Source organism: Triticum aestivum, chromosome 2B, assembly GCF_018294505.1.
Source record: "Triticum aestivum cultivar Chinese Spring chromosome 2B, IWGSC CS RefSeq v2.1, whole genome shotgun sequence".
NCBI lineage: Eukaryota > Viridiplantae > Streptophyta > Magnoliopsida > Poales > Poaceae > Triticum > Triticum aestivum.
This window is the reverse complement of record NC_057798.1, coordinates 405,649,998-405,665,593: the sequence shown is the minus strand read 5'-3', so window position 1 is coordinate 405,665,593 and position 15,596 is coordinate 405,649,998. Positions and strand designations below refer to the sequence as shown.

Genomic DNA, 15,596 nt, shown 5'->3' with positions numbered 1-15,596 from the left:
ACTTGCTCAGGAGGTGTATAAGTTCTAATATTGCTTTTACGAACAACAATTGAAGCTTTAGCATGATCCTTCATTCTAATGGGAAAAGGTGGTTTCTCAACATAAGAAGTGGGAACAATAGGATCATTATAAGTGACAGTCTTTTCTTCAACTTTGATAGGTGCAGCTACTTTTACTTCTATGGGAGGATGATATTTAAACCACTTCTCCTTGGGGAGATCAACATAAGTAGCAAAAGATTCACAGAAAGAAGCTACTATCTCAGAGTCAAGTCCATATTTAGTGCTAAACTTACGGAAAATATCGGTATCCATAATAGACTTAACACAATCAAACTTAGGTGTCATACATGACTCCTTACCTTCGTCGAGGTCCCAATCTTCAGAGTTGCGTTTAATTCTATCCAATAAATTCCATCTAAATTCAATAGTCTTCATCATAAAAGAGCTAGCACAAGAAGTATCGAGCATGATGTGATTGTTATCAGAAAACCGAGCATAAAAACTTTGCATAATTACTTCTCTTGAGAGCTCATGATTGGGGCATGAATATAACATTGATTTAAGCCTCCCCCAAGCTTGAGCGATGCTTTCTCCTTCGCGAGGCCAAAAATTATATATATAATTGTGATCACGATGAACAAGATGCATAGGGTAATACTTTTGATGAAATTCCAATTTCAATCTTTTATAGTTCCATGATCTCATATCATCACATAGCCTATACCATGTCAATGTGTCTCCCTTACAAGATAAAGGGAAGGCCTTCTTCTTAACAACATCATCGGGTATACCTGCAAGCTTAAATAGTCCACAAACATCATCCACATAGCGTAGATGTTCATCAGGATGCTTTGTTCCATCTCATGTAAAAGTGTTAGCTAGCAGTTTTTCCATCATACCTGAAGGAATCTCAAAAGGAGTTTCATTTTCAACAGGTTCAGTAGGTTGAGTAGGTTAGGAGAAACTCTTTGCTCTACTGGACGGGGTGAACATACCCTGAACAAGCCCCTCAGACAATTACTTTCCATAGTAACAAGTGACAGAAAATTTCAGCACACTAAATAAATTTTTCCTTACCAAAGGCGCTTCACTCCCCGGCAACGGCGCCAGAAAAGAGTCTTGATAACCCACAAGTATAGGGGATCTATCGTAGTCCTTTCGATAAGTAAGAGTGTCGAACCCAAGGAGGAGCAGAAGGAAATGATAAGCGGTTTTCAGCAAGGTATTCTCTACAAGTACTGAAATAAGTGGTAACAGATAGTTTTGTGATAGGATAAATTGTAATGAGTAACAAGTAACAAAAGTAAATAAAGTGCAGCAAGGTGGCCCAATCCTTTTTGTAGCAAAGGACAAGCCTGGACGAACTCTTATAATAGGAAAAGCGCTCCCGAGGACACATGGGAATATCGTCAAGCTAGTTTTCATCACGCTCATATGATTCGCGTTCGGTACTTTGATAATTTGATATGTGGGTGGACCGGTGCTTGGGTACTGCCCTTACTTGGACAAGCATCCCACTTATGATTAACCTCTATTGCAAGCATCCGCAACTACAACAAAAGTATTAAGGTAAACCTAACCATAGCATGAAACATATGGATCCAAATCAGCCCCTTACGAAGCAACGCATAAACTAGGGTTTAAGCTTCTGTCACTCTAGCAACCCATCATCTACTTATTACTTCCCAATGCCTTCCTCTAGGCCCAAATAATGGTGAAGTGTTATGTAGTCGACGTTCACATAACACCACTAGAGGTTAGACAACATACATCTTATCAAAATATCGAACGAATACCAAATTCACATGACTACTAATAGCAAGACTTCTCCCTTGTCCTCAGGAACAAACGTAACTACTCACAAAGCATATTCATGTTCATAATTAGAGGGGTAATAATGTGCATAAAGGATTTGAACATATGATCTTCCACCAAATAAACCAACTAGCATCAACTACAAGGAGTAATCAACACTACTAGCAACCTACTAGCACCAATCCCGGACTTGGAGACAAGAATTGGATACAAGAGATGAACTAGGGTTTGGAGATGAGATGGTGCTGGTGAAGATGTTGATGGAGATTGCCCTCTCCCGATGAGAGGAGCTTTGGTGATGACGATGGTGATGATTTCCCCCACCCGGAGGGAAGTGTCCCCGGCAGAACAGCTCTGCCGGAGCCCTAGATTGGTTCCGCCAAGGTTCCGCCTCGTGGCGGCGGAGTCTCGTCCCGAAAGGTTGCCTTCTATTTTTTTCTCATCGAAAGACTTCATATAGGAGAAGATGGGCATCGGAGAGCCACCAGGGGGCCCATGAGGTAGGGGGGCGCGCCCAGGGGGGCCCACCCTCGTGAGCAGGGTGTGGGCCCCCTGGCCTTCATCTTTGGCGATGATTTTCTTTATTTATTTTAAGATATTCCATGGAGTTTCAGGACTTTTGGAGTTGCATAGAATAGGCCTCCAATATTTGCTCCTTTTCCAGCCCAGAATTCCAGCTGCCGGCATTCTCCCTCTTCATGTAAACCTTGTAAAATAAGAGAGAATAGCCATAAGTATTGTGACATAATGTGAAATAACAGCCCATAATGCAATAAATATTGATATAAAAGCATGATGCAAAATGGACGTATCATACATCCACGTTGATGGAGACTTCAACCCACGAAGGGTAACGGTTGCGTGAGTCCACAGAGGGCTTCACCCACGAAGGGTCCACGAATAAGCAATCTTGTCTATCCCACCATGGCCGTCGCCCACGAAGGACTTGCCTCACTAGCGATAGATCTTCATGAAGTAGGCGATCTCCTTGCCCTTACAAAATCCTTGGTTCAACTCCACAATCTTGTCGGAGGCTCCCAAGTGACACCTAGCCAATCTAGGAAACACCACTCTCCAAGAAGTAACAAATGGTGTGTTGATAATGAACTACTTGCTCTTGTGCTTCAAATGATAGTCTCCCCAACACTCAACTCTCTCTCTCACAGGATTTGGATTTGGTGGAAAGAAGATTTGAGTGGAAAGCAACTTGGGGAAGGCTAGAGATCAAGATTCATATGGTAGGAATGGAATATATTGGCCTCAACACATGAGTAGGTGGTTCTCTCTCAGAAAATATATGTTGGAAGTGTAGGTTCGTTCTGATGGCTCTCTCCATGAATTAAGAGTGGGTGGAGGGGTATATATAGCCTCCACACAAAATATTAACCGTTACACACAACTTGCCAAACTCGGTGGGACCCAATTGAAGAACTCGGTCGGACCGATTTAGCAAATCTAGTGACCGTTAGGATTTTCGGTGGGACCGACATGCAACTCGGTAGGACCGATATGGTTAGGGTTAGGGCATAACGTAATCTCGGTGAGACCGATTACACAAACTCGGTGGGACCGATTTTGGTAATAAGCTAACCAGAGAGTTGGTCAGGCAAACTCGGTAGGACCGATTACACAAACTCGGTTGGACCGATTTTGGTAATAAGCTAACCAGAGAGTTTGCATTGTAATCTCGGTAGTACCGATTACTCAAACTCGGTGAGACCGATTTTGGTAATGGACATACACAGAGAGATTACAATTCCATCTCGGTGAGACCGAAATCCCTATCGGTGAGACCGATTTGCCTAGGGTTTGTGGCAGTGGCTAAGACATCTAAACTCGGTGACGCCGGATAGAAAGAATCGGTAGGGCCGAGTTAGACTTTTTGGTTTAGGACATATGTGGATGCGGGAAAGTAGTTGAGGGCTTTGGAGCATATCACTAAGCACTTTGAGCAAGTAAGCCATTAAGCAACACCTCATCCCCTCTTGATAGTATTGGCTTTTCCTATAGACTCAATGTGATCGTGGAGCACTAAAATATAAAATGTAGAGTCTTGAGCTTGGAGCTTGAGCCAATCCTTTGTCGTTAGCATCTTGAAGGGGTTCCACATCCTCTAGTCCATGCCACTCCATTGTTGAACTTGTCTGAAACATACTAGGTAAAAGTGTTAGTCCAACAAGAGATATGTTAACATTAATTACCAAAATCACCCAGGGAGCACTTGTGCTTTCACATGTGTATGAGAGAACTTTTTAAGGGAGTGTATGAGAGTACTTGAGTGAGTTTGGAGAGCTGACTCCACCTCTATTAATAGTGTGAGGCAAGGGGTAGAGTGGCACTTGGAAATACCAAAAAAAAAACATGTGATTTTTCCTTCATAAGGGCAAAAGGGGAAGGGAAGTGGAGCTCCATGAAGGGGCTCCTCCCTTGGCCGGCCACCTTTAGTGCCCCCCTCCCACACACACAGGGAGTCCTACCACCCCATGTCACCCCCTTGACTTTTGGGGCAAAGCCCTAAAAGGTGGCTTTCCAAAAGCCACCAAATAGTGGTTGTACCCTAATTGTGTTACCACTATTCACTCCACTATTCATGAAAACTTTTTCATGAAATATTTTCAGTGTCTGAGAAATCTGGAAAAATTTCAGAAGGTCCAGAATATTTCCGGTACCCACTAAAATAATTCTTGATGCGTTCCAAAATATTTCCGGTATGTAGTTTGTCTACAGAACATTTCCGTTCTTTCTCTCTGAATTTTTTTTGTCGTCTTCGAAACTTTTCTGGAACAATCTCCCAGACTCGCTGTCTATTACTTAGCAAATAGATGACCCTTAAGTGTGTGACACTGTAGGTTCCGTGAAGTATAGACATGACCAGAACTTTTCTGATCAATGATCAATGGCGTGTGCTACGAATCATCCGACTGATTTCCCCAGGAAATCAGTCTGGTCCTGGACCATCAGATCCATCGACCGCCACCCGTTGGTCTCAGTCAACGCCAAAGGCCGGTTCGCCCTCCTCTCATCGTAACGAAGCGCATCTTCATCGGGAGCAGCGCCGCCCGACTCGTAGGAGGAGGCACACCCCTCACCGGCCCGCAGGGATGCTCCACTTGACGACCGCCGGCGAAGCTTCACTGCAGCGCCAAGTCGGCGCGACGAGCTCCAACGCAGCACCTGACGTCGCCGGCGATGCTTCACTGCAGCGGACTGGTGCTCCATCGCATCACTCGACCGCGTCCGGCGATGTTTCACTGCAGCGGCACGCTGGCGCGGCGAGCTTCAATGCAGCACCCGACGTCACCGGTGATTCTTCACTGTAGCGGCATCGGCGCTCCATTGGTGCTCCATTACAACACCCGACAGCGTCCGGCGATGTTTCAATGCAACGCCAAGCACGGCGCGGCGAGCTCCATCGCAGCACCCCGACGTGCCATCGGCCGAACTTCACTGCAGCGCCACCGGTGCATGCTAGTACTCCATGGCAGCACCGGCGGCCCCGTCGAAGCTCCAACTACCGATGGCCTCCGTGAAACTTCACTGCGTCGGCGGTCCTCCAACGGAGAGCAACGTCAGCGGTGTTGCTGCGTTGAAGCGCATGGTGGCGACGGGCGGATGATGTGGCGCAACACACGACAGCGATGGTGGGTGCTTCATCGCGTGCAACACCGTCGATCGCCATTGCAGCCCCTAGCGAGAGCTTCACCGTGTAGCACGCGGACGATGTCGGGGTTGACCAGCGTCGCCTCTTCCCTGCTGCAGATGAGGGGAGAGCTCGTGGAGGGGAAAAGAGAGGAAGAAGCTGAGGAAGGGGGCGAGTGGAGAGGAGCGCTTTGCAAAGGATAAGGTGGGAAGGGAAGCAACGGGCCGAGAGGGGCACGTGTCGACGCCTCAAGGAGGTTTAAACCGCGTTGTAATCAGCCGGTTGATTTTAATACTTTTCCATGATCAATAGCAGAACGTGGACATCCAAATTGATCCCCATACCCACACGAATGAATATTCGAGCGAACCTGTAATTACCGAATGTTGTTCCTGTTGCCTCGCGATATGTTACAAATACTTGAGGTGAGATTTAATAGCATCCATGTGAATCAACAACTTTTTCACTATGCCTGTTTCCTCGTTACCGGTTTTGTTCTCTTTTTTTGTACTCGCGTTCTGGCATCCCCTTGATCAAATCACGGTGTGTCTGGCCAAACGATGATGGATACCATAGCACTAAGAGGGCCCAAAGGATATCTCTCCACCGTTAGAGGAGTAAATTCAAATCTTGAGCTATCTAGTCCCCTGTCATGCTTTTCCATGAACCCGAAAACCGCCATAATAGCCATCCTGTTATGGAACAAACCCCAAAGTTCATGAAGCAAGTATGGTGGAACTCGATACTCTCATGGTCTAAGGAATTATGAAAACACTAATTTTCTCAGTGTTATAAAACCATTAACTTGTGACGAATGTATCTCATAGCATAACATTAATATGGGTCAATTCAACACAAGTGTTCTTATAACATTGTGTCTTCAAAATTGTCGGCATAGTCAATGCCCATGATCATAGAAACGTGATCATCATGCAGCGCTTGAGCTAGTCTTAGAGGCACGACTAGGAATATATTTTACCGTTTATTATTCCACACATGCACATGGGTTTTCCTCCGATCCTTTATGGATATACTGGCTCAAGGACCATCGCAATTTTAGCAAAGAACATAAAAATCAATTACAAACTTGAAGATAAATAACAATAGTTACTTTTTTTTGAACAAAGTACAGACGCAAGCGTTCATACATACACGCATGCATTCACCCCTATGAACGCACACACGCACACGCTACCCTTATGAGTATCTTTGAAAGATTGAGCCGGCATATCATCTTGAGATTTACAAAGTCGAAAACCTGAAATGAAACCAGGAATAATGCGAGCACCAGGACTTGAACTCTGGTGGATTGGGGATACAATTGTCTCTCTAACCATCCAACCACATGTTAGTTCGCAAATAACAACAGTTATTATTGCCTCTAGGGCATATCTCATACAGGAAGTCCATGATTATATGACTATTTGGTTGTTGGATGTGCTCTTTTTTTTCCTGATATGGATGTGGTATTAGCACTAAGGATTGGTAATGCATGGGTTGTATTTTCTTTAATCTGTATATGTTGATACACTATTTGTATAATATATATTTGTCTACTCCTAGTGACATGAAATGAATGAGAAAAGACCATCTTAGGCTTTATACAATGTAAGATGCTTATAAATATAAACCGATTTTACGGATGCTTATTTCTGTAGCACCAATGCTACTTACTCATCTCTACTCCATCCGTTCCTAAATATTTGTCTTTTTAGAGGTTTCAAATGATGACTACATACGAAACAAAATGAGTGAATCTACACTCTAAAATATGTCTATATACATCCATATGTGGTGACTATTTGAAATCTCTAAGAAGACAAATATTTAGGAACGGAGGGAGTAGTTCAGAAGCAAACACATGTGCTTAAAAAATTGTTTTTTCTCTTACACGAGTACCTCCCTAAGCATCGTGCATTACATATGGTCTTATCGGTAAATGTTAACACCCCTAAAGTGCATGTGCATGCGCGCGATTAAGATCTGTTTCGTGCGATCTATTCCATCAACGTTCTGCCCAGACGCCCGCTTGACGTTCACTTATTTTACTGAACGTACGAGGGAGCGTCACGTCCGTGCTTACGGGAGATGTTTAGAAAAATAAACCCGTCTTTCTCTAAACACCGATGCTTATTTATAAAAGGCGTACACTTAACTAAACATTTTTTCTGTAGAAATAAGCATCGATGTCTAAAAGAGCTTAGTTCATTTTACTATAAGCATCTTTCTAAGCACCTTGTATTGTACGAGTCCCCTGCCTTCTGGCTTTTAGCCTGTGTGGGGGCACCTGCAGCGATGGGCTGCCTAATTTCTACTTTAGCCAAACAGTCAGTGCTAATCAACTACAGTACCAGACTGCATCACTTGAGTTGTTGTGGGTAGCAATTGGCAACAACAGTAGCAAAATCGATCAGAGAAACAACAACGAATCTGAAACAGCAAAATGCATAGTAGCAAGAGTACACGGAAGAAAAGGATGGATGGATACTTAACTTGTGTTAACAACAACAGAAATGAAATGGAAGACGACAACATGTGTGTACATATATAAAGCGAGCGACTGACCGACTGACTGACTCGAGGTGCATGCTTGCTACCCCTTGAATTGTTATCGGAGCTAGAATGATCATCATGAAGAAATCACATGATAATAACTAGGAATCGTTTCTAAGTACTTCTTTTTTGTCCTTATCATTGATCCATGGAGTATTATTTTGGGAGGTGGTATTGATGGTGGCCAACAAAGATCACTCGGAGCGCGCCGCAAAGCGCTCGACCTTGGGATCGGAGAGGTTGATGCCCACCATGGCCTCACCCAGGTCGCAGCTCACCTCGGCGAGCACATTAGGGTCGCTGTAGTGGGTGACGGCCTGCACGATGGCGCGCGCGCGGCGCGCGGGGTCGCCGCTCTTGAAGACACCGGAGCCGACGAAGACACCGTCGCAGCCGAGCTGCATCATGAGGGCCGCATCGGCCGGCGTGGCGACCCCGCCGGCGGCGAACTGGACGACGGGCAGGCGGCCGAGCTGCTTGGTCTGCATGACGAGGTCGTACGGTGCGGCGATGCTCTTGGCATAGGTGAATACCTCGTCGTCGTCCATGCTGCGGAGGGCACGCACGTCGCCCATGACGGAGCGGACGTGGCGGACGGCCTCGATGACATTGCCGGTGCCGGCCTCGCCCTTGGTGCGGATCATGGCGGCGCCCTCGCGGATGCGGCGGAGGGCCTCGCCCAGGTTGCGGCAGCCGCAGACGAAGGGGACGCGGAAGTTGTGCTTGTTGATGTGGTGGGCGTCGTCGGCGAGCGTGAGGACCTCGCTCTCGTCCACGTAGTCGACGCCGATGGACTCGAGGATCTGGGCCTCGACGAAGTGCCCGATGCGGGCCTTGGCCATGACTGGGATGGTGACGGCGCGCTTGATTTCGCGGATGAGGCCCGGGTCGGACATGCGGGCGACGCCGCCCTGGGCGCGGATGTCGGCGGGGACGCGCTCGAGCGCCATGACGGCGCAGGCGCCGGCCTCCTCGGCGATGCGCGCCTGCTCGGCGTTGACGACGTCCATGATGACGCCGCCGCGGAGCATCTGGGCCAGGCCCACCTTGACAGAGAACGGGGACGACTTGGGCTCCAGCTGCGTACCGGTGCCGTTGTTGCCGCTGCCGTACACCGTGACAACGCCGCTGCCGTCGGACGCCATCTTCTCTGCGGCGAGAGGGAGTGAGAAGAGAGAAGAGAGGCGAGGCGGCGGAATGGGGGGTGGGGTGGGGTGTGTGGGATGCGCGGATGGGCCGTGGGTGGCAGCAATTCTTATACCGATGGATGAAGGTGCGTGATGGGCGGACGGACGATCCAGATCGCTCCTCCTTTTCTCTAGGGTGGGCCAGTCCAGCACCACCACTCGCTGCCGCGCCGCCATCACCAACCACGACCAAACAAATCCAATCTCTCCTTCTCTACCCGCACGCATGGTGGTACTGGTACATTCTTTTTCTTCGCCTTTTCGAAAATCTCTCGTCACTCGCATGGCTTCTCTGCCTAGAGATAGAGAGTTGATTTCTCTGGGAATTTCTCGTCTAGCCGCGTTAATCTGCTGCTCAAAGTATTAAGTGTGACTCGGACGACGGCTACGTCCCCCCGGTTGCCTCATGGTTCTCGGCGGCAACAACGTCTCCATCTATGGATATTTCCCTTCCAATTTCTGGCTCCCCATGGATGCACCGTGCTTGGCTCAGGTACCTCCAACAAGTTCACTTCACGGACCATGCGGATGCAGTGCAGCAACCCACAAAACAAAACAAAAGGGAAAAGGCTGCATGGTCCATACTACCTACGACTACCAGACAAGCCTCTGCTCTTCCTATACTAACAAAAGAAATTGCTCATTTCTATGTAACCATGATCATATCATTCATCCCCATGCACCCAAGTAGCCGTACCTTATCAATGATATCTTACTGATTCCTTTGTTGAAAACTAGTATATAAAGTAACATCAACATAGTTATTAGCGAGTAGGGTCTGTGGCAATACAATACTCTGCACTGACATGAAAAGGAGATGACATTCTTCAGCATATACAAAATGGAGTGCGGGAACCTTTCGAGAAGAGGAAGTCGTTTTGTAATTTCATCATTCTACTGCCAAGTAGTACTCCCTCCGTTTCTTTTTACTCCGCATATAAGATTTGGTCAAAGTCAAACTACACAAAGTTTGACCAAATCTATATAAAAATATATGAACATCTACAATATTAAAACTGTATAGTATGAAAATACGTTTCATGATGCATCTCATAATATTGATTACATATTGTGAATGTTTATATTTTTTAACATAAAGTTAGTCAAACTCAACAAAGATTGACTTTGACCAAACCTTATATGCGGACTAAAAAGAAATGGAGGGAGTATGTCACCCTTTGTCAGATTTCTACATTTCTTTTAAAGGCTTTGACTAACGATGAGACTTACTATGAGCCTAGATAAGTGTCCGTGCAAGTTGGGCATTCGTGTTCAGAAAGAAAGACTTTGGTGGGGTCTTCCAAATATTAGAGATTTTAATATGGCTCTTCTGGCCTCTTGGTGGAAAAGATATTATAATAGTGAGGGGAGGGATTGAAGAATTCTGATTAATCATAAATACAACACAGAAAACCATAATGTATCGTGGTCTAGAAATGGGGTTGGATCTCCATTCTGGAAAGGCATTACATAGGCTTTAAGTGCCTCTAACACTTTTTATAGGTGGAATGTGAGGAATGCAGAAACTATTAGTTTTTGGCATGACACTTGGTTGGGGGATTATTCCCTTAAAGTTAGATATTGGCCTCTCTTTGAGATTTGTAACCAAGCTCTCTGCTCACTAGCCCAAGCCTTGGATTTGAATCTAACCTTTAGGCGGTGTGTTGACAGAACTGGGCTAGAATTGTGGCATCGACTCTTGTGTGAAGTTGGCACAATTTTCACTTTTTGATTCGCGAAACACACCAATTTTGATGTTAGAACTTGGTGGTCGTTATTTGGTTAAATCATTTTACAAACCTGTTAACTTTGGTGGTGCGGTTTCAAATATTGGGGGTTGTTTCTGGAAGATCTTATGCGCTATAATATCCATGTGTTTCCTTTGGCTGATTGTGAACAACAAAGTATTGACTAGAGACAACTTGGCTAAAAGGAGACATGTAGAGGACATTACTTGCTTATTTTGTAACAAGACTGGGTCAGTGAATCACCTTTTCTTTTAATGTATTGTGGCATCCAATGTGTGGGGGGTTGTTTCTGAGGCTTTCCAGATAAATATTCCCAAGTCGTTTAGTGATGTTATTGCTATTTGGTGTATGTACAAGAACAAACCCTTGTTGAATATGGTTTATGCTACCTCCTTGTGGAGTTTGTGGACACCGAGAAATGATTTTTGTTTTCAGGGGAAAACATGGAAGAACATTCACTTAGTGCTTGCAAAGCTCGGCGGGTATCTGCATCGATGGGGCATTCTCTACAACAACACTCAGTCTATGCTCCATCGGCGTTATCCGCTACTGCTGCAACGTGGAGAGCTACTTAGAATCGCCTGCTGATGAGCGACGTCGGAGATAGATGTGCATCTGGAGTCTGTTCGCATAACTAGCTCTTCGTTAGGGCCATTATTTCTACTCTTGTTGTTCATCTTGTTCGGCAGTCTGTAATATAAGGGATGAAAATGTTTACTGGTGGACATCCATTTGGTTGCCTACCCCGTGGTTGCTCTGGCCTGATATAGGTTGAATGTTGTAGACTTGCTTTGCTTCATTCCATAAAAAATGGAGCGGGCGGAAACCCCTTTTATTCAAAAAAGTAAAGATTTCGCAAATAGCTTGAAAACTCTGACTGAACCAAGCTATATTAGTGGTCATAAAAAAGTTATCTGGGCTTCGTTGCAAAAATTATTGGCATGCTTTTTGAAAGGTGATACAATATAACTTAATGATGCCAATTCCTACTCTCAAGTGTGTGACCCACCCAAAAAATACGATGTATGATCGGTTGCGGCGCACGGATTGACAAGATCACTCATTGCCCAACGTGGCCCACAACGAAATATGCGTCTCAGGCCTTCAATCCTGTGGAGCATAGTGGCTCTAAGGATTAAGGGATTTGATCCTATCAAAGTTGAACAATCAAGTAAACCTCAACTGAATGAGAGGGTTTTAAAATTAGGGAGTTTAGTGAAGTTACTAGCAGTCAGAATGGCCAGATAATCACATTTTTTGTCCTAGGAGTCTTAATCTTTCTTTTAGGTTGCATAACAGTAAAAGAATCATCATCCATGTCTCAAGGATTAGTCCAAGTTAAACTCAAAGGAAATCGCCCCCAACATTATCATGCACATTAAGTTTCGGCTCAATAAGCCTACTTTTTTGGGTTTTAATTTCTTTTTTCCCTACTTTTGTTTATACTTCCCAATATTATAAACATATTTATTACAAAAACGTACTTTACAATTTTTTTGAAAAAAGTTAGTCATGCACTTGAAAAATATTAAATGTGTATAGAGAATAATTTTTATGTATACAAAAAATGTACAATGTTTGTGGAAAAATGTAGACATAAATAAAAATAAGTTTTAAAATGTTAATCTTTTATTTCGAAAATTTTAAACATGTATATAAAAAATATTCCTGATGTATATACAGAATGTGTAATATGCATGCAAAAAGTAGACATCCAAAAATACACGTCCATATAATTTTTTTAAATGTGTACAAAACAAATGTTCCTGATATATACTAAAAATGTGAAACATGTATTAATGAAATCGAAAATAAAAATATAAATTTATTAAAATGTTGATTGTGTATCAAAATACGTTAATTACATATTCAAAAAATATTAAACATATATAGAACTATAAAAAATGTTCCTGATGTATACTGAAACTGTACAATGAGTATGAAAAAAATAGTCACTGAACACAAAAATTTGAAAAATGTTAACCATCTATTTAAGAAATGTTAAACATGTATAATTTTTTTTTACTGATGTATACGAAAAATGTAGAATGTGTATTAAAAATGTGAATACAGAAACATAAATTGACAAAATGCTATCATGTATAAAAAAAATAGTAATCATATATTTATAAAATGTTAAACATGTACTAAAAAAATGTTCTTGATATATACAAAAAATGTACAATGTGTATGATTAAAATAATCATAAAACATAACTTTTTATAAAATGTTAATCATGTATTTAGAAATGTTATATATATATATATATATATATATATATTCGGATGTATATGTAACATATACAAATGTGCATTAGAAATGTAGACACGTGTTGAAAGAAAGGGAGAAACAAAGAAAAGTGGTGGAAATCGAAGAAACAAAAGAAACATCTCAGAATGAAGAAAAATGGAAAACACGAAGAAACCATGAAAACCCATGAGGAAACCAATAAAAGCAAAAGAGAATCAAAGAAAACCGATGAAAACTAAGAAAAGAACAAAAAATGAAGAAAATAGGAAAGAAAGAAAAGGGCAATAAAACGGAGAAAGGGACAAAAGAAAAATGAAGAAAAAATAAAGAAAGAAAAAACCAGTAAAAATAAAGAAGCCAATGAAATTCGACACAAAAGAAAGAAAATGAAGAAACTCAATGAAAACCAAAGAAAACAAAACAAATGAAAAACCAAAAAAACCAATGCAAAAGAATGAAACCAAGTAAGGAACAACGAAACCAAGAAAGAAAATAAAAAAAAACTAGAAAGAAACGAAGGAAAACAAAAACATGTGAAAACTGAGAAAGAAACAAAGAAACCCAATGAAATTGAAAAAACAAAAGAACTGAAAAACTAAAGAGAATCAAAGAAAACTGGACAACTGATAGATAGATCGTGAGGATGGCTTTCCTGACGTCCCTATCCTCTCCCTCTCCCCACGCCGACCATGGCCACCGATCAGCGGCGCCGCCGACGCGCGTGGTCGCCGACGCGCCGGAGTCGGTGGTTGTGGGACACGTCCGTGTACCGCTGGGCTCGTCCCGTGTACCACAGAGGACGTCTTACCCAGGGGGTACTCGGACCCGCACCCGACACGCGCGCCATGGCGGGGCCAGGAGGTGGGGCAAGCCCGGGCCAGGTGGGGCCGCCGGCTACAGGTCACGCGGCTAGGTTTGCAGAGGAGATAAGACCCCCACAGACCCGCTCAATTCCAGATGTCGATCTCCTTCTCCACCACTTCTGGGAGGCACCTAGGGTTTCGACACCTAGGGTTTCCCCGTCGTTCGGCTGGTGGGAGGGGAAGGCGGGAGGAGATCACAGATCCTTTGCTCGGGTCGCTGCATCTCCGCCGCGCGTGAGTCCACCCACTCCCATGGCGGATCGAGGAGCGGAGAACCGTGGCCATCGGCTTGATGGCTTCGGGGCGGGCTGGGCTGGCCGGGGCGCCGGTCGCTTTGGACGGGGCACTGGGCGCGGCGGGGGTGGAGGCGGCCGCAACATGGTGTGGACGCGGGACATCGAGGAAGGCGGTCAAATCTCCACCAACATGGATCAAGGGCGCGTGCTGCCAGATCGAGCGAGGTGGGAGGCGGCGGCCATGGAGACGTAGAGCGATGGTCATCGCTCCGAGAGATGGGGCGACGAGAACAATCAAGGCAAGGCGACTATGGGCGACAATCTGCATCCTCAACAAGATCTGCGTCCCCAACACGATACGCGTCCTCAACAAGATCGACGTCATACAACTCCAGGAAGTAGGAATGCCACCCCACTAGTGGGTGGTGCTGAGGTTTGTGTCACTTGCAAAGATCCTGGACATGTCCCAATGTGCTGTCCTAGAGCAATTTGTGGTAGATGTGGTTTAAATGGACATCTGGTTCCTATTTGCAATATTGTTCTTCCTTGGGAATGTGTGGCTCTTATGTGTGGTTTTCAAGCTAAGGGGAAAGGTTTCTTCTATATAAATGACACTAGTACACCCAAGCAAAACACTGATAGGAACATATATATTGTGATCTCTACGATAGAAGGGCAAGCTAATGGCAGGCAGTTGGAGGAGTTCTTTAATGCGTACATTAACACAAATTGGAAATGCTTTGCTAGGTTGATTGGGCTTAATACCTTTGTGATGAGATTTCCTTCACCTAGAGATGTTGACAAAGCTTGCTTTGCTGAAACTATGAATATTAAAAGCTATGGTGCTGTGGTGAGTCTCAAAAAATGGTCTGAATCTGTGGGTGCCAAGGGTGTACTTAACATTGCTTGGGTCAATGTTAGCAACATCCCTTTGGACAAAATATGTGAAAAAAACATTGCTTATGTTGGACCTTTGGTGGGTGTAACTCTTGACATCGACAAATCCACTGTCAACAGACCCGGGTCGGTCAGGATTAAGCTGGGGTGTAGAGATGCTGAGGACATTCCAGCTAAGGCAGAGGGGGTGTTGGGAGATCATTTTTATGATTTCTTCTACTCAGTGGATAAAATTCTGGTTAAAAATAATCCCAAGGAAAATGTGATAATAACTTAGGATGTAGACAAGGGAGTGTCACCCAAGAGAGCTACACTGAAAATGTGCAAAATGGTGACCAGGGGGGCTCTTCTTCCACTTTGGGGAATTTTTCTGCTCCACCCAGTTCAGTTGGGAGGGGAGTGAGC

At 44.4% G+C, this 15,596-nt stretch overlaps 1 protein-coding gene across 1 annotated transcript; it reads right to left on the bottom strand.

Annotated features, from left to right (window-relative positions):
* Positions 1-7,923: 7,923 nt before the first annotated feature.
* On the bottom strand, positions 7,924-9,248 carry LOC123045174 (probable pyridoxal 5'-phosphate synthase subunit PDX1.1). Its single transcript, XM_044468120.1, has one exon. It carries the CDS (start codon positions 9,153-9,155, stop codon positions 8,205-8,207), a length of 951 nt encoding a protein of 316 aa, XP_044324055.1. The 5' UTR covers positions 9,156-9,248; the 3' UTR covers positions 7,924-8,204.
* Between the last annotated feature and the right edge of the window lie 6,348 nt (positions 9,249-15,596).

Excerpts from the sequence above, each read along its gene's own strand:
- LOC123045174 (XM_044468120.1), bottom strand. The coding sequence starts at position 9,155 with ATGGCGTCCGACGGCAGCGGCGTTGTCACGGTGTACGGCAGCGGCAAC.